This window comes from Bubalus bubalis, chromosome 5 (assembly GCF_019923935.1).
Source record: "Bubalus bubalis isolate 160015118507 breed Murrah chromosome 5, NDDB_SH_1, whole genome shotgun sequence".
In the NCBI taxonomy this organism is placed as follows: Eukaryota; Metazoa; Chordata; class Mammalia; order Artiodactyla; family Bovidae; genus Bubalus; species Bubalus bubalis.
Window position 1 is genome coordinate 123,654,884 of NC_059161.1, and position 16,232 is coordinate 123,671,115.

At 54.7% G+C, this 16,232-nt stretch overlaps 1 protein-coding gene and 1 long non-coding RNA gene across 3 annotated transcripts; one reads left to right on the plus strand and one right to left on the minus strand.

Annotated features, from left to right (window-relative positions):
• Positions 1-1,038: 1,038 nt before the first annotated feature.
• On the minus strand, positions 1,039-2,938 carry LOC112585206. The gene is made up of 2 exons (XR_006551400.2): positions 2,185-2,938; positions 1,039-2,081 (listed from the first exon to the last, which is right to left on the minus strand). It is a non-coding gene; the product is annotated as an uncharacterized LOC112585206 (long non-coding RNA).
• A 192-nt stretch (positions 2,939-3,130) lies between these two features.
• On the plus strand, positions 3,131-14,730 carry SPINDOC (spindlin interactor and repressor of chromatin binding). 2 transcript variants are annotated; one of them, XR_003109645.3, is made up of 7 exons: positions 3,131-3,432; positions 6,851-7,180; positions 7,255-7,386; positions 7,534-7,671; positions 7,804-8,004; positions 12,738-12,852; positions 13,991-14,119. XR_003109645.3 is itself a non-coding variant. In XM_006050837.4 (6 exons), exons 1-6 carry the CDS (start codon positions 3,306-3,308, stop codon positions 14,200-14,202), a joined length of 1,140 nt encoding a protein of 379 aa, XP_006050899.2. In that variant the 5' UTR covers positions 3,131-3,305; the 3' UTR covers positions 14,203-14,730. The 2 variants fall into 2 exon arrangements, 1 of the variants encoding a protein (XP_006050899.2); XM_006050837.4 differs by lacking the exon at positions 12,738-12,852 and having other exon boundaries at positions 13,991-14,730.
• Positions 14,731-16,232: the final 1,502 nt, after the last annotated feature.

A 16,232-nucleotide genomic window follows, 5' to 3' on the forward strand; every position in this document is an offset into this window, starting at 1 on the left:
TCAGCAGTAGGTATGATGGAAAAGAGCCCTGGCTTTGCAGTCAGAATCGCTCTGTGACTTGCAAGCTGTTTGATCTCCAGTGACTTATTTCTCCTGGATTCAGTTTCTTTGTATGCATGTATTGGAGCTAATAATATCTACCCTTTCATTCATTTAACAACTAAAGTTCCCAGTGAGGTAGCGTGGTGCTGTAGTGGATGGAGCAAGGCCAGTGGATGGGTAGAACGGGCAGAACAGGAGTTGAGTCCTGCTTTTGCAACTGACTGGATTTCACTCAATAGAGCACAAGATGTAAGATGAACCATTATTTTAGGCAACCCTAAAAAAAAAAAAATGCTGCCAAGTTCTGACACGATGATTTCTTACCTCTTGGAATTGTATAGTTATTTAAAGAGCTCTTTGAGACTGACATGGTGACATAGATTTTTATTACGTATCACTCTTTATATGTATAAAAATGGAAAATGTAAGCAAAATAAATTGGTTAAGGTTGTCAAAGCCCTGACCAAAGACCACCAGAAACACACCTGTAGTCAAAAAGTCAGGTTTATTTAACTTGCACGCAGTTAGGAGAGCTTACCCTGAGAACACCCTGTGTGTGTGTCCTTAAATGTGGGCTTTTTCCCCTGGTTCTGTGGAGGAATTAGGGAAGTGGGGACAAGGTCTGGATTGAAGGCTATCAAGAAGCAGGGGCAATTCAGAGACTGGGTATCTTTACAATGCTTACCTAGGAGGCAGGAAGAGTCAAACAGGGCTAGATTTGTATCTTTGGTAAAGAAGCACCTATTGGGAATTCCCTGGTGGCCTAGAGGTTAGGATTCTGGGGGCCCGGGGTTCAATTCCTAGCTGGGGAACATCCCACAAGCCACGTGGTGTGGCAAAAACAAAACAAAACAAACCAAACCAAAAAAAAAAAAAAAACCCACCACCAATCACTCAGAGAAAGGCCAAGTCATTTTTGTGGTCACAAAGTGGCCACATGTGAGCGTCTAAGCATGTCTCATTGTAAGCACTGATAAATAACAAAATTCAACTGAGTAAATTTGAATATTTAATTGGCTTTATCTAAAGATTCAGCATCCCATCTAGGGAACAGAAAAGTGCTCCAAGGAACTGTACAAAAAGGAAGGGTCTTACAAAAGGAAGGAGGGGTGAGTGGGGAAATTATTAGCAAAGAAAGAACTTTTCCAGTCTAGGTTATCTTCTTTTCAGGGAAAAGGGGACAGAAGGGGTCTTTTATGCAGATTACCTGACTAGTACTGATCAGCAAATTTCAGATTTTCTATTTATAGATCACATTCCTGGGAAAGGATGAAACTGCAAGTAAGCCTTGATTTGCTGTCCTGAGGGCAAATGGCTCCATTTGGGGCCTGTTTCTTCCTCTTCTTCTTAAAATAGCAATGGTTTACGTTCTGCTGGAATCATCACTATCCGAATATCAGAAGGGCCATCTTATACTTTCTTGATAGTCCTAAAACTTCACACTGGTGTCCATTAGAGAAAAAAGTACTGTAAGATGTTAAAATGCAGGGGGAAATGCTCATGCTAGATTTGATGAAATAGGATTCATGCTGATTAACTTGGGCAAGTAATAAAACCCTGTAAGGCTCAACTTCCTGCTAGGTAAAATGGGAACAATACAATCTACCACATAAGACTTGTGAGGTCTAAGAAATAATGTCTACAAAGTGCCTGGTGTAACATTGGGTGTATCACTCAAGGTCCAAGCAGGCAAACAGGAACCACCTTAAGTATGTAAACCAGAAAATCCAGTGCCCCGTATTGCTGACACAAAGACAGGGGTGACGGAAGGGCTGAGAAACCCAACAGGGGACAATGAGGCGACCCAAAGATTAGCAAATACAAGCTGCCCACACTCCTAAACTGGAGGGACAAACGGAGGGGGTGGAATTAATGGAGAGTGGGGGAGAGGGTCATCCTTGAGAAGTTGGAACCACGGGCAAGAGAAATAACCTGGCTTTTTCCTGCCTCCTACCTTCCAGTCTCCTGCCTCTGTCTCCGTTTCGCCAAACCCAAGGCTGAATGAAGGCAGCTGTCCTGGAAGCCTGAGAAACTGCACCCTGCAGGGCAATACAGAGCTGAGCAGAAAGGCAAGGAAGGGGTCTGCAGCAAAGGGAGCGAACAACCTTAAAATAGAATTAGGGTAAACACACTTAGTAATACCTTTATTCTGATCTGGTACAGTGGCATTTTATGAGGGATTTTTCAGTGTCAGGCATGTCCTCCACTGAATTCTCCTGAGGGCTTCTACAGTAGACGGAGATGCCCATTCTCTGTCGCAGAGGTCAGAGCTCAGCCAGACCGGAATCATGATGCAGCAGCGTCATGGCAACTGGACTCTGGTCCGGGGCTCTCAAGGGCTTCCGAGTGACCTTAGTGGGGAGGAGCACGATGTCTGGACTCGCGTTTAAAATATGGAAATCACAATCCTCGGCCGGTTGACGCGCCCTCACAACACTCCACTTGGCATCTTCATCCTTGTCCAGAAGGCTCCACAATGTTTTGGGTTTTTTTAAATAAAGGATGAAATAGTCTAAGAAAACAGATAACGTACCCAAAGTCCCAGAGCCGGCAAATCCTAAGGAATTCAGTCTCTACTCTTCCCACGCCAAAGCCCTTTTCGCTCCCCTACCGGTTCTTCCCTCGCCCGGGGGCATCTTCTGGCGGAGGAGGGCTCGTTCAGGTAAAAGCTAGAGTCAGGCTCGATCAAAACCCTGGGGCGCCTGGTAGCGCCCTACGTGCAGGCTGCGTGCCCGTTCGGCATCTCAAATGGCGGGAGACCCGTCAGGCTCGGCTGGCCGACTCCGGACGCCCCCGGCCGGGAGGAGCTCAGGGTCCTCTCCCGCGGGCCAGCGACCCCCACCTCCGCGCGCTGGGGCAGCCGGAAGCCCGCAGCCCTGCCCGCCCCTGGCGGGTCCCCGGGATTCTAACGGAGCCGCGTGCCCGGGGCGGGGCCACACGCGATTGGCCGCGCGGAGTCGGAGGCGGGGCCTCGGCGGGCCGGCCGGGCGGGCGCCGACAATGAGCCTCCATAAAAGGGAGCGGCGGGGGGCTGGGGCCCCGGATTGAGCCCTCCCCCCCCCCCCACCCCGGGGTCCTGACGGTCTAGGTCTCAGGGAGGCCCAGACGCGCCCGTCCGCAGGCTGGGCCGGCGAGCGGCGGGCGGCGGGGAGGGGACTGCGCGGGGCGCGAAGTGGCAGCCGCCCTCGGCGCCCAGGCCTGCGCGCCCGTCCTCGGCGTCCGGTCACCAAGATCCCACCCCACCCCACCCCCCGGGCCGCGCCATGGCCCTGAAGGCCGAGGGCGCCGCGCTCGACTGCTTCGAGGTGACGCTCAAATGCGAGGAAGGGGAGGATGACGAGGAGGCCATGGTGGTGGCCGTAATTCCGCGGCCCGAGCCGATGCTTAGAGGTGAGGAGGGGAGGGGATCCCACTTCCGCGTCACGGTCCGGGCTCGGCGTCCCCTCCTCAGTCGGGGGTCCGGGTACCCCTCCCCCACCTCCAGTCTGGTGCCCAACCGCCCCCACCCGACTCCAGCCTGAGGCCCGGGCTCCCCCTTCCTCACCGAGTCTGAGGCCCTGGCGCGCTTTTGCTCCACCCCCACACCAGGGTTTGGAATCTCAGGCCTCCCCGAACTCCCCCTCCCCCGCCCCTGCCCGGGGTCTGGAGCCTTCGATCCACGCCCGGCGCGCTCCGGATCTTCCGGTGCCCGAGCGCCCCCTCGCCCGGGCCCAGCACGACGGCTTCGAGGTGACGCTGGCGGGTCCCCCGCCCGGGGAGGCAGAGGCAGGCCCAGGAGCCAGGCTGTGTTCTAGGCCGAGGGGCGTCAAGGCCTCCAGGCCGGAGGCCGGGGCCCTTCCCCTCGGGGTTCGGAGCGACTCGGTGGGTGGAGGCAGGCGCCGGTGTAGCCCGCCGCCGAGAGGTGGGTTTTAAGGGCGCTCCAAGCCTAAAGCTTTCCTGCGCTTCCCCGCCACCATTCCCAGGCCTTGTACACGCATAAGCTACAGGTGTCAGATTCTGGCGCTAGAAGGGTGAAAAGGATTGCTTACGGCACCCAGTTTTATTAAATGTTTGCTACAGGAGCCCTCGGCCACTCTAGAGGGAGATGGGCCTTGAGAGGGGATTTGAAGAGCAATGTGTAAGCACTTACTTTCCCTTCCTTCTCCACCGATTTTTCCAGCCCTCAGGATGTTGAGGGCCCTAAGGAAACAAAGGGCCACCTTCATGGAAGACATACTATTCATGAAAATGCAGATCTTTGCATTCCTGGATACCTCCTATCTTGGGACAATACCCAAAAGCTTGAGAGCAAGGCCATTCATTTAGCTTCACCAGAACATACTGACGTCTCCCTACACCGCCTCTCTTCCTTTTTGGAGGGCTTTAAAATGAGGGAAATAAAGCATTTTCCGTCCGAAAGAGGTTCTCTCCCTACCTTTGCTAGCATTTATTGAGTGCTCAGTGCCAGACTGTCTCAGTTAACCATCTCAACAACTGCGAGAACATCCTCCTTCACCAGAGAAGTGGGTTCATGCAACAAGTCTTTGGGGGAGCCTCTTATATGTCAGGGCTTCCCAGGTGGTGCAGTGGTGAAGAACCTGCTTGCCAGTGCAGGAGACGCAGAGATGTGGGTCTGATCATTGGGTTAGGAAGATCCCCTGGAGCAGGAAATGGCAACCCACTCCAGTATTCTTGCTTGGGAAATCCCATGGACAGAGGAGCCTGGCAGGCTGCAGTCCATGGGGTCACAAAGGGTCAGACACGACTGAGCACGCACACTTACATGTCAAGCACTGTTTTAGGCTGGGCATGCTAATTAGTGTAAACAAAGTCGAAACCCTGCTCTTCCGGAACTTGTGTGTATATGCTAATGACCAAAGATAGATGAATATAAATAAATGTATAGCTTGTTAGATGGTGACTAGTAGTTTAGAGAACACTGAATCAAGAAGAGTGAGAGTGGTTTATTTGGAGTAGCAAGTGGTCGGGAAAGTCTTCTTAATAAGGTGAATTTTGAACATAGACCAAAGGAAGTGGGGAATGGAATCCTGTAGATAATTGGAGGTAAGGCATTTTAGGCAGAGAGAACAGCAATTGCGAAGATCCTAAAACAAATTTCTTGAAAGGTTTGGTGCACGGGGGTAAGAAAAACACAAATTCGAGGTTTTTGGCTTGAGTGACTGGAAGGATGGACTTCCCATTTGCGAAGACTGAGGGGCAGGCCTGTAGGAGGTTACAGTTTGAACAAGACAAGTTTGAGAAGCACATTGAAGCACAGAGGTCCAATGAGAAATAAGACAGGTGTATCTAAATTTCCTGGGAGTGTCTGGCTAGAGGTATAGACATGGGAGTTGTCAGCAGGCAGGCTTTGGGGCAAGACCGCCAGAGGAAGGAGGTGGACAGAGAAGGGGTCCTAGGACTGAGTCGTGGAATGCTCCCATGGTTCCAGCTTGGAGACTGAGTCGATCCTTACCAGACATTGCTGAATGCCACAGCATGCCAGGCACTGGGCCAGTTGCTGGAGATACAGGTGTGAAGGATCAAAAAATCCATGCTGTCACAGACCTGCGGCGAAGTGAGACACAGGGAACAAAGAAAGCACATGTGTCGTCAGGCAGTGTTGTGTGCTCTGGAGGAGATGAAGTGAGGGGAACAGGACGCTCAGGTGGGGCTGATGGCCGCTTTCTCAGGAATGGCAGGCAGGCCTTGGTGAGAAGACGGTTCTCTCCTAGAGAAGGAACTGGCACTGGTGCCCGAAAAAGAGCCCCTGTGAAGTAAGAAAAGAACCAACAGAAGGTGGTGCCCTGGAAACCAGGTGACAAAAATCAAGATGGAAGAAGTGATCTGCCAGGGGATGAAGTTGAAGCGCTGACCGCTGGGTGTAGCATTGGTGACCTTGACAAAGCTATTTTGGAGGAGTGGTGGGAAAGAACTGCAGCTACCCTCACCTGGGGGAGAGGTACCGCCCAGCCTTGGAGCTAAACCTTCTGAGACCAAGCCAATTCTCAGACCTGTTTCAGATGCCACCTCTTCCAGGAAGTCCCCAGGTATTAGGACCTCCCCTGTTTGTATATTGCCCCATCCTCTCAGGTGGGAGAGAGGTGCACCCACAAGGGATTAAAAGCTCTGAGCTGCCAGGCTCACGAGGATCTGAGCCTGCATTCTTTGCGAAGCTGAGAACGGTTCCCACCCTGTCAAATGTCATGGTCCTGTGTGCACAGGGAGAAGGTGCTGGGTCCACCCTTGGGGATGGACAAGGTCACCGCTCAAAGGCTTTGGGGGAGAGGCCCCTTGACAGGGCCCCAACGAGTGGAGGACCAGGCCTGGATGCCCTTTGCTGACCCAAAGCTCATCGAGCATCGCCTCCCTGCATGCCAGGCCCTGCAGGAGAATAAGATGACAAAGTTTGCTGTTCTTGTCCTTGAGGAAGTGAGCACTGTCAGAAGTCAGGTGTGGATGCAATTGCCGGGGGTGGGTGATCGGAAAGGCTTCACAGGGCCGAGGATTTGAGTAGGGCCGTGAAAGAAGTTTGCCAGACTGATGGGGTGGTCTGAACAGGTGTGCCCAAACCAGAGCCATGCTGGAATGCAGTTTTTGGAAAAACCTGTTGGACCTGTGGTCGGAGACTAGATTGGGCTAGCGGGATGTGGTGGTATGTCTGCTGCTTTTATTGTGGCTGGTGCCTTGTGGGCTCCAGAGGGGGAAGAAAAGAGACTCTAGATGGGAAAGGTCCTTCCTTGCACACACCGCCAGGCTTGGGGAACCCTGTTCTCTCTTGCTGGTGTGGGCAACTCTACTGATAACACCTTTCCCCTCCTCTCCTCCTTAGTGGCCCAGCAGGAAAAGATCCCACCTCCCAGGCCCAGCCTCCTGGAGGCGGGCAGTGATAGCTCTGAGGAGCCCAGGCAGCAGGTGTCTTGGGAGCAGGAGTTTCTGGTGGGGAACAGCCCGGGAGGCAGCGGGCGGGCGCTGTGCATGGTGTGTGGGGCCGAGATCCAGGCCCCCTCAGCAGACACGGCGCGCGCCCACATCCTGGAGCAGCATCCTCACACCCTGGACCTGAGCCCTTCCGAGAAGAGCAACATCCTGGAGGCCTGGAGTGAGGGGGCGGCCCTTGTGCAAGACTTTGGAGCGGAGCAGCCGTCCCCACCCCACTCAGGTAGTGGGGGCAGGGGTGGGGGCGGAGGGGAGAGTCGGAGCTCGTGATTGATCACTGGTATCTGCCCACTTCAGACTCAGGCCAGGACTCCGACCCAGACTCTGCCAGGATGCCAGCAGAGATTGTCGTTCTCCTCGACTCCGAGGACAACCAGTCCCTCCCCAGAAGGACCCGGCCCAGGGGGCTTCGCCCTCTGGAACTTCCTGGTCAGTTATCCCAAAGCCAGCGAGGCTGAGTTGGGGTGAGGGTATCATGAGCCCCGCCAGCTGGGTGGAGACAGGATGCTCAGCAGGTACCCTGCAGCCCTGAAGTTGCGGGAGTCAGGCCTCTTAAAAAGGTCTTATCTTTTGCAGCGGCCCCTGTCCCAGAGCCAGTAAGCAAGAAGCCCCGTGGTCAGAGATGCAAGGAGCCCTCTGGGGAGGAGCCGGTCAGGAAGAAAAGAGGCAGACCTATGACCAAAACCTTGGACCTAGACCCAGACCCTGACCCAGGTGAAGGGGAGGAAGGTGTGGGCTCCAGGGGGAAAGCTGGGGTGGGAGGTGCAGGGGTCACATGCACCTCAGCCGAGAACCAGGCGGGCCTTGGGAGTGTGGCCTCACAGTTTGATCCCGTCCTTCCTTCAGATCCCCCCTCACCGGACTCGCCCATGGAGACCTTTGCTGCTCCGGCCGAGGTCCGGCACTTCACGGATGGCAGCTTCCCGGCCGGCTTCGCCCTCCAGCTCTTCTCCCACACCCAGCTCAGGGCCTCAAACCGCAGAGACTTGCCCAAAGAGGGGAAAGGGGCCCAAGGAGATCGTCTCCAGCCGGAAAGCCCCTCCCCAGGTGAGCGCCTGAGCAGGGGGGGCGGCAGGTGTGCAGGGTTGGGAAGGCCGCGTCCCCAGGGTGGAGCCCCAGGCAGAGGTGACCGGCGCTCTGGTCCCCGGGCAGCTGGGCTGAGGGCAGGTGGATTTAAATACAGCAGCCAGCCTGAGAGCTGAGGTTTTGGCACGCTCCTTGGGAGCATCCTGGTTGTTAGGTTGAGTTAGGCCAAGTGTTCCCCAAAGCCTGACACCCATCACCGCACTCATGGTTGATTCCAGCTGGGGCCTGAGGTGCCCACCAGGGGCCTAAATGGGACTGATGACAGGAGACAGAGGTCAACGCGCCACAGACCCTCAGCTCAGGGTGTGTCTGGTAATACCAGTGGGCACTTGGATTTATATCATGTTCTCTGGTTTTAAGAAACTTATATGCAGCTCATTTGGCGCTTAGAAAAGTGTCTTTTTCCGAATGGACAGGCTGAGTCTCAGAGAGGTGGTTCCTTTTCCACGTCCATGTGTTCCCTTCCTGTGGCTGCTGTAACAGATTACCACAAACTCAGTGACTGACAACAGCACAGATACACTGCCTTTTAGTTCAGGAGGCCAGAGTCCTCGTACGGGAGGTGTCAGCGGGCTACAGGCCGGGTGTCGGCAGGGCCAACTCCTTTCTGACTCCTAAAGAGGGAGTCTTGCCTCTTGCAGTCTCTCGCGGCTGCTTGTATTCCTCAGCTGTGCTCGCTTTCCGTCTTCAGAGCCAGCCGTGCCCAGGCTTTCTTAGGCTGCCATCTTTGGTTCTCGCTCTTCGACCTCCTCTTTCCCCTTTAAGAACCTTTGTGGTTACACTGAGCCCTCCTAGGTCATCCAAGGTTCCATTGAATTTTAAACTTGGTTGATGAGCAACGTCAGTTCCTCCTGTAGCCTTGATTCTCGCCCCCCGTGAACGAACGATACCCACAGCCCTGGGGGTGAGGACGTGGGCGTCTGAGGGACTGGTGCCCTTGCTAGCGCAGTCACCTGACGCGGCAGTAGCAGAACTGAGATGAGACTGGGCTGTGTTCCAGCGGGGCGCCTGGTTCCTCTCTCTCTTCGTCTCGCCAGGCCAGGCCCTGCTCGCAGCATCTAGGGTGCAGAAAGTGGTTCTTGAAGGAGTGAATGTGATACACAGAGTACCACATCCCGGCCCACCTGAAACGGGCACTTGGAGTTGAAGCCCCGAGAAAGACGGCACACGGGGTGCTGGAGGCTCCCCAGAGCAGGGCTCCCAAAAAGGAGGCGTGCTTTTTGCTTAAAGAAAAAGCTTCACTTCCCTTCAGCCCACGTCACTCAGTGGTGACCACTGTCAAAAATTTGGCTTATGTCTGTCCAACCTCTCACAAAGCTCTGCGTGCACATAGGTGCCTATACACTCCTGTCTGTTTATTTTTGACCCAAAGGGGCTCTGCTGTCTCCAGTCTGAACGTGGGCCTCACCCCCATGGGGTTTTAACTGTCTCAGGTCTCAGCTTGAGTCACCTTGCGTCCTGCCTTCCCAGGACCGCACTCTGCCTAGACTCGTGTGTTTCCTGGTCCCCCTCATGTCAGCGGACTTCTGCTGTACACAGCTGACCTCTCCCACTGGCTGGTGGGTCTTCTGGTTTCCTTCTAGAAGGCGGGGGCTTCATTTCAAGCCTTGGGGTACCCTGGGCCCAAACTCCACCTGTCTGGAGTGACCAGTAGCTGAGAAGAGCATCCTTGAGGTCTCAGGTTTGTTTGGGGTGAGTGGGCAGAGCCTGAGACTTCGGGGTTCAGCCATCTGAATGATTTGAAAGGGAGGGAGGCTCTGAGCCATGTCCTGGCAGCGGCAGGGACCTGGAGAGGTTGGGGACAGTCCAGAAACCGCAGGAGATGGTGAGTGACACAGCGGTGCGCGTGCCTGCAGCCCAACCCAGGAAGCGCCCTGAGAAATGACACAAGTGGTCCTCTGAGGGGCCCAGGCCAGCAAATCCAGGCCAGCAGGTGCCCGTGATGGTTCTGCGCGCAGTACGGCCTCCAGACTAGTGACTGCAACTGGTTTTGGGTTTTAAGAACCCAAAGCTCAGATGTCTCAGAAACATGTGAGGCTTCAACCAGAATGTTCTACTTTGAGTTGTTTAATTTTTTGAAGTTCTCCAAAGGTCTTATTGGACTAGAGATCCTACCACTTTAAAAAAGAAAATTAAAAATCAAGGATTTAGAAGTTGGGAGTGGGCAGGAAGTCACTGTGGTCAGCTGAGTTGATGGACGTGTGTGAAGCCATCAGGGAAGACTTGCTGGACATTCTGGGGCCTTACAGGATGAGGGTGTCCAGGCCAGGAGAGGCGGTGAGCCCTGAGGGCCCACTTGCAAGTAGTGGAGAAAATCCTTGCTGGTGTTTAATTAGAATAAGACCTTGAGACCTGGCTTAGGATACCTCAGCTAGACCAGTGTGTTCTGACTGGACCTAGGAGAAGAAAGTGTGTGTGTGTGTGTGTGTGTGTGTGTGTGTGAGAGAGAGAGACTGGACTAAGGAGAAAAATGTGTGTGTGTGTGTGTGTGAGATTGGACTAAGGAGAAAAATGTGTGTGTGTGTGTGTGTGTGTGTGTGAGAGAGATTGGACTAAGGAGAAAAAAGTGTGTAAGAGAGACTGGACCAAAGAGAAGATGGGGTGTGTGTGTGAGAGACTGGACCAAGGAGAAGAAAGTGTGTATGTGTATGTGACTGGACCAAGAAGAGTGTGTGTGTGTGTGTCTGTACCAAGAAATAGAAAGTGTTTGTGCGTGTGACTGGACCAAGGAGAAGAATGTGGTGTGTGTGACTGGACCAAGGAGAAAAAACTGTGTGTGAGTGAGAGAGAGACTGGACCAAAGAGAAGACGGGGGTGTGTGTGTGTGTGCATGCGCGTGCACGTGTGTGTATGTGAGACTGGACCAAGGAGAAAAAAGTGTGTGAGTGAGAGACTGGATCAAAGAGAAGACGGGGGTGTGTGTGTGCGTGCGTGTGTGTGTGTGTGAGACTGGACCAAGGAGAAGAAAGTGTGTGTGTGTGACTGGACCAAGAAGAAGAGTGTGTGTGTGTGTGTGTGTGTGTGTGTGAGCTTCATGCGTGGCAGGCTTTGTTCGCTGCTGTACCCTCTGCACCTGGAACAGGGCGTGCACAAAGAAAGCCCTTGGAAAAGATTTACTGACAGATGAGTGGATGGCAACTGCCTTCACTCATCACTCTGGTGGTGACATTTCCAGAGTCTCTGCTCAGGTGAGCCTCAGTGAGAAACGAGAGATGGGTCCCAGCCACCCCCAGAGGAGGTGCTCACATTTGCACACACATGCATACGTGTGGAGGAAGAGAAGAAGGCTGAAGCTGGGGGAGCAGAGGGATTTGGGCCGGGCCAGGAGGCAAGTGGGGGTGGTTCTGGGCTCGGGGTGCTGAGCCCCTGGTTTACAGAAGAGGAAACTGAGCCTCGGGCCGCCCATGTGTGTTTCGCCCATGCAGCGCCAAGCCTGCCACGAGTGCCAGGGATCAAGTCTCCTCTGTTGGACCCCGAGCTGTTCTTTCCTTCAGGTCTTCCTCATCAGCTTACACAGAGATGTTATTTCTCCCTTCTCAGCCCTCATCCATCATAGCCTCTGTCACATTTGTCCCTAGCTTTGCTGAAAAGCTTTTCTCTACCATCTCTAGTCTGTCTTTGGAAGCCACTAGATTCAGCCTCACGCTTACCACCTACATGTCTTTTTTGGCAAGATTGCCACTGACCTCCATAAAGTTAGACCCAGTGGTCAGTTCTCAGTCCTTGTCTTTCCTGATCGGCAGAAACCAGGAGCCTGTCCTGCCCTCCTTCCTGGAGGCTCATTCTGCCCTCGGCCTCTCGGGCCGCACCATGAGGGGGTTGCCCCTACCTCTCTTGCCTGTTCGCTTCCAGCTCTCAAAGTTGGATCCTATGGTGGTTCTACTTCCTGTTCTAGAGTATTATGCTTCCTTGGGTCTGGAAGTTTGCCTGATTCATTCACAGTAATATTCCCAGTGCCCAGCCCAGAATGGGTGCCATCTGTGTATTTGGCAAATGAATGAATGACCCAACCATGAGTCAGGATCTGTACTCGCACCCTGGGTGATCCTAGGCTTGAAGCTTGTCATGGTCCCACCTTCCCCTCCGCCCCGGGCCTGTCCCTTCGGTTCCAGCCTCTCTCTTGTGCAGTTGATGCGTCTGGTTGGTTGTATAAAAGATCCCCCAAACCCTGTGTTTCTGACAGCGTTTCTGAATGGAACCCGTGGTCTCCTCCTCTTACCCCCAGCCTCTTTACTCCAGCCTCCCAGGGCTTCACTTCCCCGGGAAGCTGGCTGCCACATTCTTCAGTTTGCTTGGACCGAAGCCTCAGAGTCGTCATCTATCTCTCTCAGACCCCACTTCAGTCTGTCAGCAAATCCTGTTAGCCCCACCTCCAAGATGCTCAGGTTTGACACACACACACACACACACACACACACACATACTCACACTCACTCACTATCTCTACTGCTGCTCCCTTCATCCAGGGTTCCTTAGCAGACTGTCTCCTGGCTTCTGATGATTGCCCGCTGCGGTCAGTCTCCTATAGCAGCCAGACCCCCTGCTGAAAACACAAGTGGGATCCTATCACTGCTCTGCTCAGCCCTCCAGCGCTCACTGTCACATCCCAGAGAAAACTCAGAGTCCTCGTGGGACTGGTGGTCCTCACCTTTCCCACTCACCAGGGCATCCGCATGTCCTCTTCCTCCCACCAGGAATGCTGTTCCCCAGCTAGACACTGCGGACTCCTCAATTCCTGCCCACCTTTGCTCACGGGTCAGCTCCGGTCACCTCTGTGAGATCCTCCCTGATATCCTGTCCCCTACTCTGGTGTGCTTTTTTACTTTGCTTCCATCCGTATATATCACATTGCGTTTTTAATTTGTTTATCTTGTTTATTGGCTTTCACTGCTGGAACATAAATTCCAGAAAGGCCACTTGATCTGCCCCGTGTCCTGGGGAACCCCCAGCAGCTAGACTAGCGTTGGGCACAGTGTGGTTGCCCAGTAAGTTATTGTTGAATTAAAGAGCCCAATGAGTGGGCCGCACCTGTCCTCAAGGGGCGTAGAGTGTCAGGAAGGCAGACCAGCTCATGTGAATACAAAGCAGAGTCTGTTCAGTTGCACAACCCAGTGGCAGCCATTCAGTCATGTTCCATCCCAGCAAACGGTGTAGCAAAGCTGTACCCGTTTTCTCTGCCAAATCACTAAGTACGCAGACACCTCACAGTTGCCGTCACCGGTTTCTGTTTTCTGGGTTTGCTTTTTGATGTAACTTTTGGACCTGCTTACGCAGTGCCCAGGGCGGGGTTGGTACCTGACAGGGCCGTCAGCAGCCCGCTTTCCCATCTTGAGATCCGATTTTGCCCATTGTGAGTAGCTTCTCCATGCTGGTAATGTGGACACGTGATCCCTGCGTGGCCGGTACTGACTCGGGAGATAAAGAGCCTGGTCAGGTTTGCAAAGCAGAGCTGGATGTTCACCCCAGGACTCTCCATGCAGTGCTCCCTCCTCCACCCTGCATATTCACCTGGGAGCTCTTTTGTGAGAGCCCTGTCTCTCTCCTTTGGGGTGTTCTCCATCCCACCACCTCTGCCCATGCAGGGCAGAGCCCATCAGGCTAGGATGCCCAGTAAGTTTCAGGTGAAACAGTCAGCTGAAGATAAAGGGGTGAGGGGAGCAGAGGACAGCACCAAGCATCCGTGTGGGAAATACACACAGGAGGAAGGCTGCAGAGGGCTGGTGGCGGATGCCCCAGGAGGCGTGATGCCTCTGTGGTCAGCACTGGTCCTCGGGTGGACCAGGAGCGAGGCCTCCCACTGTCCCTGGGCTTCCCCTCTGACTACAGGTCCAGGGCTGTGGAATGGAAGGCCTGGGAAGGGGGATGTGGCTTACCCAGACCTTCCAGGAACACCCAGAGGCGATGGCCTGGAGGGCCCTGACTGCTCTCTGCCCTCACCCCTGCCCAGCTCCCCCTCCAGGGCTTCGCGGGACGCTGGATCTCCAGGTCATCCGTGTGCGACTGGAGGAGCCCCCCGCAGTCAGCCTCCTGCAAGACTGGTCCAAGCACCCCCAGGGCGCCAAGGGCATGGGAGCAAGTGACGCCCCAGACTGGCCCGCGGCGCTGTCGGAATCCAGCAGCACTGTGGGGGCACAGCCAGAGGCGGGGAGTGGCCTGTAGGTTCTTGCTTTTCTGGGGTGGGAGGTAGGGAGGGAGGAGGCAGTGTCCCCCTTGGGCTTATCACGCAGAGCCCCCCAGCTCGGCTGCCTGAGAGAAAGGGTAGAACCAGGTGCCAGCAGAATGGAGGAGAGGAGGGTGGGTAGCATCTGCCGTGACTCGGGGCGAGGCGTGAGGCCGGGCCAGGGGCCGCCGATGGCTGTCGAGCGGTAGGGCATTGGGCCTGTGGAGAACACCCACCCGATCCTTTTGCTGACCCCGACCTCTACTGTCCCCCGACCTCCCGCCCTCTCGGCCCCCCATTCTCCCTCGGCACAGTGCCTTACACAGGAGGTGGTCGTGAACTGAGCCCCACTACCTCGGGGGACGCCTCTCCTCCCCCCCGCAGGCCCCCAGAGCAGGAGGCCTCCATTACCTCTTCCCGCTCCATCCCCACTGGTGGCCGACTGGTCACTCACTGTCCTGTTCACCTCTTTTCCTGTTGTATATATCTCCTTTGTTGACAATAAATTATTTTTTTTTATTAAGAGAGTTCCGTCTGGGCCATCATTGCGGGGAGGGGTTTGCTAGCAGGCTGTCCGGCCCCCTAGAGCGACCCTGAGAAGCAGGAGAGCTGAGAGGGGTCCTGGGCGTGGGCCGGAAAGCTGTGGCCCCGGAGGCTGGCGCGGGGTGGGGACAGGCCTTGTCAGAGGGGCACCTCAGCCCCTCCCCTCACCCCTGCCCTCCAGTGTGGTCAGGAGCACCTTTTACACATACCTTCTGACTCACTTGGTGAACCTCCGTCCGAGACAGGCCATACTGGGGCGCCCGGGGAGGAGCTGAGACCTAGGGTCATCTTTCTGGTATGCCCTGGCTGTGGCCAGCGTGCAGGGGCACCGATGCCTGCCCGCCCCTCCCCTGCCCCATGACAGGAAGGGAAGGCAGGCAGGCCGCCTCCAACCTTTCAGCCTCGCGGTTAGCCCTCATCTCCTTCGCTTACATACAGCGAGCCTTTGCCTGGTTTTCTGGTTCCCTGAACCAGGAGATAACCCACTTTGGATCTCTTCCCCATATTCCTTACTAAACTTCCCCCATATTCCTTCCCTCCTAAACTAGCCATCACCAGCCAAACCTGCGTAGGGTTGTTTTTCCTCTGTGGTGATGGGGGCTCTCAAGAGAGGCACAGAGAGAGCACTCAGATCCCTAACTTGACTGTCCCATGTAGAATCCAGGGGTGGGTGGGAGAAATAGGGCCCTCCACCCTCTGCCCCTGGCCTGCTCCACTGCTTCTGATGGGTCTTGTGCATCCTGGGGGGGATGGACTCGCAGGGCAGTTGTTCTGTACAACACTGAGCCCAGCAGGTTCTGAGACTGACCAGAAGGCTGGTCCCGAAATCGGGAAGAGTCTGGGCTGAGCAGGCTGTGCTGTGTGGCTGTCTGAGCTGATGTCACCCATGGGCCCAACCAGGCGTGGTTGGTTTGTGGGATGTGGCCCTTTCTCCCTCTCTGATGAGCTCGGGAGAAAGAGCCCGAGGATGTCAGGGGCCCTTTTTCAAGGGAGACCAGACGTGTGCTGTGGTGGAGGAAAACTGAGCAAGGATTCAGGACTCCTGGTGTCTCGGGCCACTCCACCAGTGCATGAGGGCCACGGAACTCCCCTGTGTCTCTCCCCCCATTTCTGCAAATTGGCAGAACTTGTATCCTACCAAATAGAAAGGAATAAATAATGCTGAAATGCTCTGAACCACGGACTATGAATTATTGCCGGTGGTTGCTGTCTGTCTTTTCAGTCGTGTGACTGTTTACATTTATGCCAATGTGCTTTTAAAACAACGTGGCTGTGTTGTTGGGTGTTGACAATTGGGAGAACTTACAGAAAAGCTCGTTGTACAATTGTGAAGCTAAATGCATCTTCGCAGCTGTTAATGATTGAAGGTTTGGCCCACTAGACTGTGAGCTCCTTCTGGGCGAGGGCTGGATTGCATTGACTTCATTTTCCTAGTGTCCTGCGTAGGGCCTGGCGCAGAGTAGGTGCTCAATAAATGTTTGTGAAG